The 13,488-nt window shown below is 34.6% G+C and overlaps 8 protein-coding genes across 8 annotated transcripts; 5 read left to right on the forward strand and 3 right to left on the reverse strand. All coding sequences in view use genetic code 12, as the record gives it.

Moving 5' to 3' along the window:
- Positions 1-205: 205 nt before the first annotated feature.
- Positions 206-704, reverse strand: DEHA2E16940g (DEHA2E16940p; the record flags this gene model as incomplete). Its single annotated transcript, XM_460038.1, has 2 exons — positions 206-551; positions 631-704. 2 exons carry the CDS (start codon positions 702-704, stop codon positions 206-208), a joined length of 420 nt encoding a protein of 139 aa, XP_460038.2.
- Positions 705-1,035: 331 nt separating this feature from the next.
- Positions 1,036-1,905, reverse strand: DEHA2E16962g (DEHA2E16962p; the record flags this gene model as incomplete). Its single annotated transcript, XM_002770454.1, has 1 exon — positions 1,036-1,905. One exon carries the CDS (start codon positions 1,903-1,905, stop codon positions 1,036-1,038), a length of 870 nt encoding a protein of 289 aa, XP_002770500.1.
- A 340-nt stretch (positions 1,906-2,245) lies between these two features.
- DEHA2E16984g (DEHA2E16984p) lies at positions 2,246-4,225 on the forward strand (the record flags this gene model as incomplete). Its single annotated transcript, XM_002770455.1, has 1 exon — positions 2,246-4,225. One exon carries the CDS (start codon positions 2,246-2,248, stop codon positions 4,223-4,225), a length of 1,980 nt encoding a protein of 659 aa, XP_002770501.1.
- Positions 4,226-4,395: 170 nt separating this feature from the next.
- On the forward strand, positions 4,396-5,027 carry DEHA2E17006g (DEHA2E17006p; the record flags this gene model as incomplete). The annotated part of the gene is made up of 2 exons (XM_460041.1): positions 4,396-4,398; positions 4,515-5,027. The coding sequence occupies 2 exons, from the start codon at positions 4,396-4,398 to the stop codon at positions 5,025-5,027; spliced, it is 516 nt and encodes a 171-aa protein (XP_460041.1).
- A 146-nt stretch (positions 5,028-5,173) lies between these two features.
- DEHA2E17028g (DEHA2E17028p) lies at positions 5,174-8,257 on the reverse strand (the record flags this gene model as incomplete). The annotated part of the gene is made up of 1 exon (XM_460042.1): positions 5,174-8,257. One exon carries the CDS (start codon positions 8,255-8,257, stop codon positions 5,174-5,176), a length of 3,084 nt encoding a protein of 1,027 aa, XP_460042.2.
- A 363-nt stretch (positions 8,258-8,620) lies between these two features.
- On the forward strand, positions 8,621-9,364 carry DEHA2E17050g (DEHA2E17050p; the record flags this gene model as incomplete). The annotated part of the gene is made up of 1 exon (XM_460043.1): positions 8,621-9,364. One exon carries the CDS (start codon positions 8,621-8,623, stop codon positions 9,362-9,364), a length of 744 nt encoding a protein of 247 aa, XP_460043.2.
- Positions 9,365-9,758: 394 nt separating this feature from the next.
- On the forward strand, positions 9,759-10,658 carry DEHA2E17072g (DEHA2E17072p; the record flags this gene model as incomplete). Its single annotated transcript, XM_460044.2, has 1 exon — positions 9,759-10,658. One exon carries the CDS (start codon positions 9,759-9,761, stop codon positions 10,656-10,658), a length of 900 nt encoding a protein of 299 aa, XP_460044.2.
- A 1,248-nt stretch (positions 10,659-11,906) lies between these two features.
- Positions 11,907-12,611, forward strand: DEHA2E17094g (DEHA2E17094p; the record flags this gene model as incomplete). Its single annotated transcript, XM_460045.1, has 1 exon — positions 11,907-12,611. The coding sequence occupies one exon, from the start codon at positions 11,907-11,909 to the stop codon at positions 12,609-12,611; it is 705 nt and encodes a 234-aa protein (XP_460045.1).
- Positions 12,612-13,488: the final 877 nt, after the last annotated feature.

The following is a 13,488-nucleotide window of genomic DNA, read 5'->3' on the forward strand; positions in this document are numbered from 1 at the left end:
TATAAATGCATGTTCCTTCATCAATATACCTCTCTTCATAGGCCTCATAAACATCCACATTTTATGGATAGGAATGATTCAGCATGTATTTAGGTGACCAAAATATAAATAAATTCACTCGCACCTCTATCGATGGCAGAAATACTAGACATAAGTCTTCTATAGTGTATAGGACTTCTTAATTACATCTTTCTTTTTATTTATATCACCCAAATGACTTATCTAACACAAGGCCTAAATGATCATTATTCTTGTTAACACGAACGTAACAATTGACATCATAATCGCCCCCAATGAATTTGCTTAATTTAAAAGTAAATGCCATAAAACTGTTGATAAATTTATCTTTATCTTCAGGCTGGATTCGTATTATCAGCTTTATTGCCGGTTTTGTTTCCTGTAATTGGAAAATATCAAAATGAGATGCTTCGCCTACCAAACCGTATAGCTTTCCCAAGCTACCTAGAACAATTGATTTCCAGGTTATCCAGTCTATATTTAAGTCGTTGAATTTATCCTTGTTGTCATTTATAAACTGTTGATCTAATATTCTATAAAATGTTAGCACGCTTTTCAAGAAATTATTTTTATTGCATTTACTCGATGCATTTCATTATCAAGTATACTTACAGTTCTAAGTTCAAATAATGCCACTCGTATTCATTCACTGAAAACTGTATACCTTCTTTATACATATCAACCATACATATGTATAGACCCGATGTTGACCTAGATCATCATCATCATCACCTCTGGTTTTAATTTTCGTTAATAATGGAACTTTCACGTGAGAACTCTCAGAAATCATGCCAAAATGGTTGCTAATGTACGGAATAAGAAGCCATAGCATTTTACAATCGATTTCGTAAATTTATCAAGTATAAACTATACTTGCAGTAGGGATTTATTAGACTAAATAGGAATATTTGTCCTTTATAGTTTTAATTAATTTTTATGTATTTTTATGTATTTTATGTATTTTATGTAAGTTTTAAAAGTTTTTATAATCTTTTTCAACAAGTAAATGCAAGGAAACTAATGAGTAGCAGAAATTTGAATCTGTATATTATAACTGTCGCAGGATGAAGAACCGACAGTTGTTGAACTATCGTTATCATTAATGCTTGTTTGACTTGTATTTGGTAGATTATGACTGAAAGGTTTCTGGTGGTGTATGAATGCACTAGCATTTTCTGACATAATGATATCACCTACAACTTCACGTTCGGGAAAAAATCCAGTAACAGAATATGGGTTCAAAGCAGGTGTGTACTTTCTATTTTTGGGGGTTTGAAAATCCATCGGCCTATTTGAGTTTGGTTTAATAGAATTATTTTTATACTTTTTATTTTTGACCTTATCGGTAGTGTGATTTTGCGATTCATTTATGCAATAATTTGTTTGGTTAACCTGCTTAATGGAGTCAGAAGCTTTAGCAAATTCGTCTTCGAATCGGAATGGGATAGGTATTGCACCTTTTGGTAACGGGTTGCCTGGTTCAATACGAATTATTCTTGATCCTGGTGGAAACATCAGTAAGTTAAATAGAGGATATTGGATACGTGCATCGTAATAGTTATTATTATTAATCGTTGCCGATAATGCCGATTCATTGTCTTTCAAAGTTTGTGACGGTATCTTTATTCCAGAAATTCGCCTATCATACGAATATTCTTGGGCAAACCTATTCTCTTTCATGAAGTAAGGAGTATATCCGTTAGAATATGTACAATTTCCAGAATTATTTTTAAACTTCGTCAAACGCTTTTTAATATTTTGATGTCCTTTTCCAAATTTGTTGTTGCTTGTGTCAAGAAGGATATTTGCTAACTCTTGCTTCAAATCTACAACTTCATAATGCCTCAAATGCAACAATTCGTAAATTGTGTATACAATCTTTACCATTGTTTATTCAGGATTGGTATCAGATAACTTAATGTCAGATAGTATAAGATTCTGAAGTGATGTAGAAATGTTTTAGTTTATATGTTCATTTGTGACATTTAGGGTGCAAAAAGAAAAATGAGAATAAAGATAAAACCGCATGTAGGAATCGAACTTATTGCACGAAAATCGAGTTGGGATATTTGCTGTTCTGCCACAATACAAAATCTGAGAACGCGCTTAAAAAAAGTTTGTCCCATAAGGAAATTGCTTACTATTTGGAAAATGCGAACGTTCTATCTGATTTTATCTTCTTGACATAAACCAATTCAATACCTTTGTTATATAGAGAAGTTAAAATATGTCAAATAACTGGGAAGAAGTAACAGATGATATAGGGAGGATATATTATTATAATAAAACTACACAAGAAACAAGTTGGACCAAGCCATTAGACACTACATGCGATTGGAAAGCTTATACAACAGATGATGGACGACAATATTACCATAATGAAAATACTGGAGAAACGACCTGGGAAATACCTGAAGGTTCTGAAGAAACATTTGAGAAAACAGATGTTGTCGAACATGAGAATAATGAATCGTATAAAGAGAAGGATAAACCAACTTCAGATGAGACAAAATCTAGGTCATCTCTTGACCTTGAATTAGAGAAAAAATCAACCATTCGAAACGAACTAATAGAACCACCTCAATTCAAGTCCTATCAAGAAGCTGAAGATGCTTTCCTAAGCCTATTAAAATCTAATAGTGTAGATTCTACATGGTCTTTTCAGGAGGTAATTTCTAAATTCATTAAAAACCCACTTTATTGGGCTATTCCTGATGCTTTACATAGAAGACGATTATATGATGAATATTTGGTCCAAAAATTAAAGGATGAATTAACTAACAAGAGTGCTATTGTAGAGAATTTTGAAAGAAATTTTTTGCAGGTATTACAAAATTTCGAAAAGAAAGGTCTCATAAAATATAATACCCGTTGGATAACGATTAAGAATATATTAATAGCGGAAGAAAATCCTATTTTCAAAAACTCTGTATTGTCAGATAATGAAGTTTTGAAGATTTATAATGAGTTTGTAAATGCATTAAAAGAAGCTCGTGAAGAGTCAATTAGACAGCAAAAAGCACAAGCGTTAAATGAATTGAAGTCATACTTAACCCAGATTAACCCAATTCTAGTGTCGGATAGCGAGAATTGGGATCAGCTTTATAACAACTTACAGAACGATGCCCGTTTTAAAGCCAATAAACACTTTACAGTGTTGAATAAAGTTGACATTTTAGAATTATACACAACGGATATATATCCGCAGTTACTTGGTAAATTGAAAAATGAAATCACAAGCATTGAAAAGAAGAATTACAGATCTGATAGGAAGGCAAGACAAAGTTTTAAAGAGTTGCTCTTAAGGAATATTAATATCAATGCCAACTCGCTCTTTGAGAATATCTTCCCGCTTCTAGAGAATGAGGATTGCTTTATAGAGCTATGTGGTAGAAATGGATCTTCGCCATTGGATTTTTTCTGGGATGTAGTGGATGAAAAATACCAAACCATGAAATTGAAAAAAGACTTGGTCGAAAATACACTCTCGGGATTGAAAAATAACCCAAAGTATAGCTATGATCAATTATTGAGCAGTAAAGAGAATTTCATTAATAGTCTAGCGGATTTGAAAGATGAAAGACTATCTGCATTTGACTTCAAGTTGAGTAACGAGGCGCAGGATGATAACGAGTTAGAAATAATATTTGATAATTTGAAAAGAGACTACGATTTAAAGAATGAAATGTTGAAAACCAGATATAAAATGGAATTGGAACAAAGGATAGATGAACTTGCGCACTGGCTCTTTTCTAATCATGACAAGCATGATATAATAAAATTCATAGCCCACGATTCCGACACGTCCGATGGTTATCCAGTTGCGATATTGATAACGGAAGGCCTGAATAATGCTTCCAAGTATGCTGTGAACACTATTGATAAGCATGCTCTACAGTCTTTATTCAAATCAAAATTTCAAAATATCGAACAGTATAGGAAATTGGAAACTACATCACAATTGGCCAGTAATAAGGGCATCAGAATACCTATTGAAGACTCTCTCGAAGGCTCTATAAATGGGTTGGTAAACTTATTGAATGACAATACCTCTGTTCCTGACGAAAAATCCGCATACGCTAATAGAAAGCGACAAATCAGAGATGATCATACAGATACGAAAAGGTTTAAACCAGAGAGCAAGGAAACAGATGCTACTGTAAAGCCCAATGGTCCTAAGCATAACCCAGTTTTATTGAATTATTAGTCTATAGTATATAGGTGTATTATAAAAATCATGAAGGTCTGCATATAGTTAGTCGTGCCTGTAAGATCATTATTGAATGTATCGGGTAAAACCCATAGTCTGGAATGGTTAAGTTGTAATAAAACGACAATTCAATCAATAGCTTTAGATTATATATTGAAAATACAAGGATGGTATGTAATATTCATGGAATGATTATTAATTGTTGAATCGGATTCGGTCAAATTGAATTAATTTAATTGATCAAAAGATATAGATATAGTATAATAGAAACTAACCAAACTATCAGTCACAATCATTAAAGCCATACTTAACAGCTGTTAGATCTTCGTTGACAGCAGCAATATGCTTGGAGGACTTTTCTTCACAATTAGTGGAAAGACATAACAGACCAGAGATAGAAGTTGATAATAGTCACAACCCTGAATTGATATTAAATCCTATGATAATAGCTAGAAACGAGAACGAAAAAATCTTAATTGAGCCCTCTGTAAACTCGGTTAGAGTTTCTATAAAGATTAAACAAGCAGATGAAATAGAGCAAATCTTAGTTCATAAGTTCACCAGGTTTTTAACTTCAAGGGCCGAAAATTTCTTTATTTTAAGAAGAGTCCCTATAAAGGGATACGATATATCTTTCTTGATTACTAACTTCCATACTGAACAAATGTTGAAGGATAAATTGGTTGATTTCATCATAGAATTTATGGAAGATGTTGATAAAGAAATTAGTGAAATGAAATTGTTCTTGAATGCTAGAGCTAGAGTTATCGCTGAGGCATACTTGACCCCATTCGATTAAATTCTTGATCACTACGAAGACTTTATTTCCTTTTATAGCTTAATTTGGTAGAATATTTTAGTATTGAATTGAACGTACCTATCTACGAAATTATTTACCTATAGTTCCTAATTTAACCCATATATACATGATTGGATAAAATCAACTCACCTTCTTTCGTCCTTATCTGATTTCAAACCAGAAATAATTACATCATTATTCGTAGGAGGTATCTTTTGTGTGTTTGGTGTGTGCGTGATATGCGTACTATCCACATTAGAATTGATACCTGTATTTGTATGATTATCGACAGGCGAATTACCAGAAATAGCTCTTCTTGATTCATTTTCTGTGATATTTGTGCCAAATGGCAATTGTTGCTTTATCATAGTCTTAGGAGATAGATCTTGTGAATGATGCATAGCTGATGAAATCTGATTTCCAGTTTGTAGATGATGCTGCCCTTGACTTGAATACGGGGTAGATGAATGATTCAGAGGCGAGTCGTAGGGCGAATCATAATCATCTCCTTGTCTGCTAATATATTGTTTGTGGGATGAGCTTCTCACCCTACTATTGTCATTATTGCTATTGCTGTTATTATCAATGTCTTGGTTGTTATACATCGCGGGACTAGGTTTATTGAAATTTAAGTACAGCGACGTATCTCTAAATGAGAACTGTGGATTATTCGGTTGTATCTCTTGCTGCGTTTGAGGATGGTTATATCCACTTGCCGACCCATTAGAGGACATCATTGGCAAGTTTGAGTTATCATTTAATAAGCCAGGAATGTGATTTAAAACTGTATCTAATTCCAGCAAGACATCACATATACGATCAAATCCTTTGGAAGATATTTTCAATATCCATCTATAGTTGAATATTTGATCCTTATAGAAATCCGATTCTTCTTTATTTGACGAGGTCATATATAAAATAGCAGCAAAAGTGCAGATTAACGTAAAATTTGAAGAAGAAGAAGAATGCCAGAAAGAATGCATATGCTCAGGTTTTAAATCTCTGACAAATTCAATGGACGCCGACAATCTGGTTTTTGCGGCTATACGACATACTTCAACTAATTCCTTCGGAGGCGGATTTCCTGCCAAAGATTGCAAAAATATAGTAGTGATTATTTTTCTATGCAATGTTAATTCTGTAGCAAAATAAGCCAACTGTAAATACCCATTTGAACATAATTTCCTGGGTTGTACAGAAGTCATTTGTAAGTCAATAGGTAACGAGTGATACCAGTTACGTAATTTGAGTTGAAGTGGTTTTGCAATTTGTAAAACTTGAGCGATATCGTTGATTTCAGACATAGCCTTCATTGAATAAAGTTTGTCTAAAATATCTGATAGGATTATTGTCAAATTAATCAAATTCATAAATATTTTCTTCCCATTCTCAATATCTGAAGAACCTTCCTTCAAGTCTCCATCGCCATGCTTCTCAGGAAAATCCTCATCCACCAAAGAAACAACGACCCAATTAAGTTCATTAATATGGGATGGACGAGAATTTTTTAATGAAAGCCATTTATCTTCTATGTAAACTGCCCAAGCTAACCTTTTACGCAAACCTCTTTCCCACTTCGGTAATTTCCAACCATTACAGTTCAAGCCCAATCCTAGTTCTTCAGCTAGCGTAATAACTTGAGAGCACAAAACCCAATCACTGTAGTGTGAGTCACTCGTCAGAGTTGGTGTGTTTGCGTTAGCTGAGTTTTTCAAAGCTTGGATATCTCGTTCACTATTGTTTTGGATTATGTGCTTACATTGTAGTAATAATAATCCAGCTTGTACAGCACTTAGTTTTGGTCTTTTCAAGATTTCTAGCAAATAATTATTTAAACCAACTTTTAAAATTAAATCAACATTTGGCTTAGGAAATTTATTTAATTGCGGATCGTAATCCCACCATTGTATAGCTAAAGCATACACTGCAGCTAATAGTGGTGCACTAAATTCTCTATGCGTTCTTGAATATTTTTCCAAAAAGACTTTCTTGTGAAGTATCGGGTAAGATGGGTGTATTATACGGAAATATAAATCAATTAATATCTGACCATGAGGAGCAACGAATTTTTCAACAGTGTCTACATCGTTAGACATATTTTGATATGAACGAGGGGATTGGTCATCTTTCAAAATAAATTGTGCATTATCACTGACTTTCCTTAAAGAAGTGGAATTACTTAAATTCACTTGTTCAATTTTACCGGAACCATTGCTTGCGGTATTATTTTTATTGGGATCATTTGCCTTATTTTGTGAATCAATAATCAAATTTAATAAATTTGTATCATACAAATATGATGTTGGGCCAACATAGAAACTCGATCTAGGGAATTGTAAGGATAATGTCTTTTGCAACAACGAGTTATTAATTGAGGAATAATCGCGAACAGGAGCAACATCTCTTATTGGAACATTAGGAGCCACTATTACTGAATGTTCGTTTCGTAAGTGGCCCATGGCTGGATTATCCGTATTCTCGTTACCACGTCTATTTTCGCTGGGTTTTTCATTTGTAGTTTTAGCTCTTTTAGAATCACTATCAGAGTCATAACCAGTTTTTCTCTTCAATGCCAGACCCACATATGTGCATGTCATCGACTTAGATTCACATTGGGCACAATTGTTTGTATTAGGGATGATCACACATTTCGTCTTCCTTCTTCTACAGTGGTCACAAGGACGACGTTGCTTGGTGCTTTTATTCTGTTGCTGAGGAATATTCTGCTGTGCTTGAATATATGCCTGTTGCGCTTTAGGTGTAAAGCTTGATGGTGGTGGATGGGGAATCTGTGGCAGTTGGTGTTCTGGGGGTCTCGGCCCATTAATTGTTGGCCGCGAAGTTACAAGACCCAGTTTTATATTAATGTTAGGGTTTTCAGCTGGGGTATTGGATTGATAAATCATTGGATTGGCTGTTGTTAGGTTTTCCTGCGAGTCAAAATCCATATTATACAATATATCGTTATTAGGATCCATTAGCAAACTAGATGCCCAATTCGAGTCGAAGTAATTATGCGGAGATAGTCCAAACTCGTTAGGATTGCCATTACCAGGCGGATGCAATCCCTGATTATTATTGCCAATAGCATTTGCATTATTTTTATTATCGTTCATACTGTTTGTGTTGGCACCAATAGGTATGGAATGTACCGGATTCTGAAGTGGGGTGATGTGCTGGTTTTCTTGGTTCACTGGCGTATTATTCGAAGAATGGTCGCCGCCAGTCATGGTACCTAAATGTGTAACGTTCTTTGCGATTACAACCCTCTATATCTTAGCACCGAACTCTTGGATTTGGATATTTGAAGAATGAATACGGTAAGTCTTCATCGAATTAATAGTCTAATAAACATTTTCATCTCTTTAATATTTGACCAGAACACGACCTGTCAGAATCTGTTTTTGCGGCCTACTGAAGTTGTTGCAGCCACAGACGTAAAGAAATAGACATATAAAAGGAGGAATGATTGATGTGTAAAAGAAATATTTCTTTACAAAATCAAGTTATTGTATCGATATATCTTTCAATATAATACATACTTATTTGCTTTTCACCTTTCTTACTAATTTTATTATCAATTTTGCTTTATAATGGCTTCTACTCAAGAAATTCATCATTTACCTGTTCAAGGACAAGATTTCAATATTCAAGGTGGTCATCGTTTGCAGCCTACTAAACCACCAACGTTCACACACAAGCCACATAAGAAATGTGTTGCTTGTGAGCCAGTTTGGAAACATAAACCACTGAAGAAGTGGAGCAAGCATAAGCTGAATAAAGATGAATGCTCTTCTTCTTCAAGTGATTCATGTCTGAGTACTTCTTCTTCAAATGATTCGTGTCTGAGATCTTCTTCTTCAAGTGATTCGTGCCTGAGATTTTCTTCGTCAAGTGATTCGTGCCTGGATTCTTCTTCGTCAAGTGATTCGTGCCTGGATTCTTCTTCAGGATTCAAGCCAATTTGCAAGCATAAGCCACGTAAGGAATCCCATTTACCTGTTAAGTGTTTCGAATCCAAGCACAAGTTGAAGAAGGGGAAAGGTCATTTCGTTCAAGGAAAAAAACCAAACTTAGAATGCAAGTTCAAACCAACTAAGCATTGTGAAGAGGATGTTCACAAATTGTTCGATTGTGAAGATAGATTTAGAAGGTGCTTAACATGTAAACAAGAATTTACTTGCGAATGTCTTGAACATTCTCATTTCGGTTTGTGTGCACTCAGAGTATTCTTGACTAGAAGATGTGATTTTTTTGGTTGTCATAGGTTATGGGAAAAGCCATGGTCAAAGCCAGGGCCAGATAAATGTCAAACGTCACACGCGACAAAAAATTGAGCGAGTGACGATGGTCTCTTTGACATTCAATTTACGGTAGTTGACAACGTCAGTCTTTAAGAAAGTATTTTGCAACTACTGTATGGTCTAGTTGATATGTTGAATAGAGTTGCCCCAAAAAACTCCCTTATGCGGTCTTGAGGGCATACTGATTCGATGGTGGGCTTGTAACGGTGAAGAAAAAGGTATCAACATTAAAAGATTGCATGAGATCTGATAATATATGCGCATAAAATCAGTCATATGATTAACTTCCTATATGGATGTGAATTGCAATCTTTCTAGTGGACATGAAACTTTGAAATTTCAGTTGACAGGTTATTGTTTTATGAGTAAAAAAAAATAATATAGGCCTTTTGAAAGGGTAAGTAGGTAAGTATTTGTATATTTTTAAATGCACGAAAAAACAAAATTGAGTTCGCAGAAAAAAATTAAGACCCTTTTAGTTTTCAAACTTACAAAGGATGAAAAATCAATGTTCAATGAGCAAAAGAAAAGGATTGATATAGTTACAAGGAGACAACATACTTTACCTACCGATATTAATAGACATGTTGATGACAGCGATTCCGAGATTACTTGTAGCTCAGTTATGGCAAATAGAACAAGCAGACCTAACGGACAAGCATCAACAATAGCCAACATTCAGGATAATGAAGACAGTAATGATAGACTAAGGGTAATAGAGTATAATTCTAAACTCCGGTCAAATTACAAGGATGGAAAAAAAGGAAAGAGAAAACGTAAATTAATTGAGTACGATTATGGCGAAGAGGATCATGATTTAGACAATAACAATCAACTAATACAACTACCAGAACCGAGATTGAATGTTCAATATATTGGTAGAAGTTCAGATAAGTCAGCAAAGACGAGCAAAATGAGAACTTCTCCTTTTGCTTCTTATGACTATAGCGAAGATGTAGAAAGCAAAAAGCATTTATGCTCGTTAATATTAGAGAATTTTGACAATCTAAACATAATCGAATTATTTAATGAAGAAGCTAATATTTTGCTACAGCTACATTTGTTTCATTTATACGTCTATTCCGTAGTTCACGATCAAGATAAAACTTTTTTGGAAACAAATAACGGTCTTTTCAATTCAGGAACATTTATCAAAATACTAAACAACTTACTACAGGTGAACGAATTAAACCATAATTTCAATGCAACGTTCACACCGGGCGATAATATAGTGACTCAAAAAAAGAACAAGAAAGAAAGAATTACTGAAAAGATAAACGTGCCTAATATCATATTGAAAAGATTAGATATTCCCAACGAAAGTTAAAATATATGCTGAATATCCATTTTAATTATTGATAATGTTAATTAGATCATCCTCTACCGATACGATTTAAGTAAATTAATGCCGTCGTTTGACGAAAATAGCACTTTATAATTTTTAGACTAACAAAGTCTCATATATTTTATTGGCATTACTTGATAAAGGAATCCTGGCCAATTGAGTATTCAATATCTGACCATATATCGCATTAATTAGTTGTAACACCAAATATACTGGTATCTTAATGCAAACTTGTAAATAATAGCTATCAATATGAATATATAATACACAATGTTAATAACACATCAGTAGCCTTTATTGGAATCATTCGTAGTAATAATTGTTTGCCAATGAAAACATGTTTCTGCTCCTAAAACCACCAACATTATACAACTATTGCAAATTGAACACTGCTACTATTGAGAAGAAAATCCACTTTCCAAAATGTTTTCTCTCAAATGCTTCAAACAAGCTAGAGTAAAATTAAAGCTTCTGTTTAATAATGTCGTAAAAAATAGCTGTTTTCGAAATATTGACCATGATATCCATTGATGATCTAATTTTGAAGAATAAAACGTTGATTTCTTGTTGGCCGTATGTTAAATAACAGCATTTTGAAATGAAGTTGATTAAAAAAATCCATTGTAACGCAAATGGACTTTTAATTGGTTGATATAAACCAAACTATGATTTCCGGAAGGATACATTTCTTAATTACTGATTTCGATACGACTCTAATTAATAATCCGAGGTCTCAAGAAAAAGTCTTAATGATAGCTGACATTTAAGATGATAAAGACATATATAAGACATTGATTAGACAAAATCAACGAATATCTGAACAAAGAAGAAGGATCAAGGAAAAGGTAAAAAGAAACGAAGGTTAATTCAGTTATGGCGAGTCTAAAAAGACTACCAATAAACTAACAACTACTAAACACCAAATTGAAGGTTCGATTCCTTAATGGAATTACAAATACTAAAGGAATATGGAATGAATGACGTAGATTTTATTTTCTTTTGCAATTGAAAGGTAAGATTCAAAATTCTGTTTTTGCGGCCAACTGAAATGGTTGCAGCCACAAAACGAAGCATATAAAAGCTGTTGTTCTAGTATCTAACCGAAAAGATAATTATTTGTTCAAATAGTTATTGTACTGATATCTTTTTCAATAACGTATATACTTACTTGCTTTAGCCTTTCATATTAGTTTTGCTTTCAACTTGATTTGCTTTCAGATTTAGTTTATAATGTCCACCCACAAGATTCATCATAAATTTATTGATGAGGAAAAATTCCACTTAGAACAACCACCATTAGTTTGCAAACCCAAAGCTACAAAATGTCCGGGTTGCAAAAATCAATATAAAAGATGCGCAGTGTGCAAACGCCATATTAAGAAGCGCTACTGTCTTCAATGTATCCCAGGACCTCCAGGACGGCCAGGACCCCCAGGGCGGCGAGGGCCTCCAGGGCCTCCAGGGCCATCAGGGGAAATGGGTGATCAAGGACCTAAAGGGGCAACAGGTGGTCAAGGGGCGACTGGACCTTCAGGAGAAATAGGTGACCAAGGGCCTAAAGGAGCTGGTGGTGACAGAGGTATCAGCGGGGATACTGGTGTAGAAGGTGACCAAGGGCCTAAAGGAGCTGGTGGTGAAAGAGGTATCGGTGGACCTCAAGGTGTAGATGGTGACACCGGAACTAAAGGAGCGAGTGGTGGCGGAGGTATCACTGGGGCTAATGGTGTAGACGGTGACACGGGACATAAAGGAGCTAGTGGTGAAGGAGGTAACACCGGAGCTAATGGTGTAGACGGTGACACCGGACATAAAGGAGCTAGTGGTGAAGGAGGTAACACTGGAGCTAATGGTGTAGACGGTGACCAAGGGCCTAAGGGACCTCCAGGTATGCAAGGTCCCGCTGGGTTTCAAGGTGTAGAAGGTGATCCGGCTTAACGGTGATGTTACTAATGGCCAAAGCGATATTGATGGCGCTAACAATATTGAACAGTACAATCAGCACACGCAGGGCCAATGTTCAGATCCGTGATTAAATTCCCCTATGAACTATTTCAAATGCAACCCTTTCAATATCATGAGACTACTGCAATAAGCAGACTTTAGTAGTCCGATTTTTATAAATGAAATATTGAAATTTTGGCCTTTCATCAACTAGATGAGTATTTGAATATAAATAGAATGATATATATATAGGCTACTTGTATAGGTAAGTATATTTATAATACATGTATAATACAAAACCACTGAAATCCCTACACCCATCATAGCTATAGAAAAAAGATGGTTGGAGGGGAGCTATATACAATACCTCATATAGTGATATAATTCCGAGATTCAGTAGTTAGTTATTATAAATACAAAGGACAGGTTTAAGGAACAAGCATTAACAATAGCCAACATTCAGGATAACGAAGGCCGGAATCATAGACTAAGTATAATAAAATCTAATTCCAAACTCCGATCAATTTGTTCATTTATAATCTATTCCATAGTTCACGATCAAGATAAACCTTTTTTGGAAACAAACAGCGGTCTTTTCAATTCAGGAACATTTATCAAAATACTAAACAACTTACTACAGGTGAACGAACTAAATAATAATTTCAATGCGAAGTTCATACCGGGCGATTACATGGCGATTGATAACATGGCCATTCAAAAAAAGCACATGAAAGAAAGATGCATAGAATTGCAGTCATTATAAAAATGTGCTGAATAACCATTCTTATTAGTGACAAAATCATGATCATAGATATTTTTTAAATCGTCCTATACCAATTCGACTTATGTCGCTCAATCCGTTATTTGAAGA

This window comes from Debaryomyces hansenii (genome assembly GCF_000006445.2).
Source record: "Debaryomyces hansenii CBS767 chromosome E complete sequence".
Lineage (NCBI taxonomy): Eukaryota > Fungi > Ascomycota > Pichiomycetes > Serinales > Debaryomycetaceae > Debaryomyces > Debaryomyces hansenii.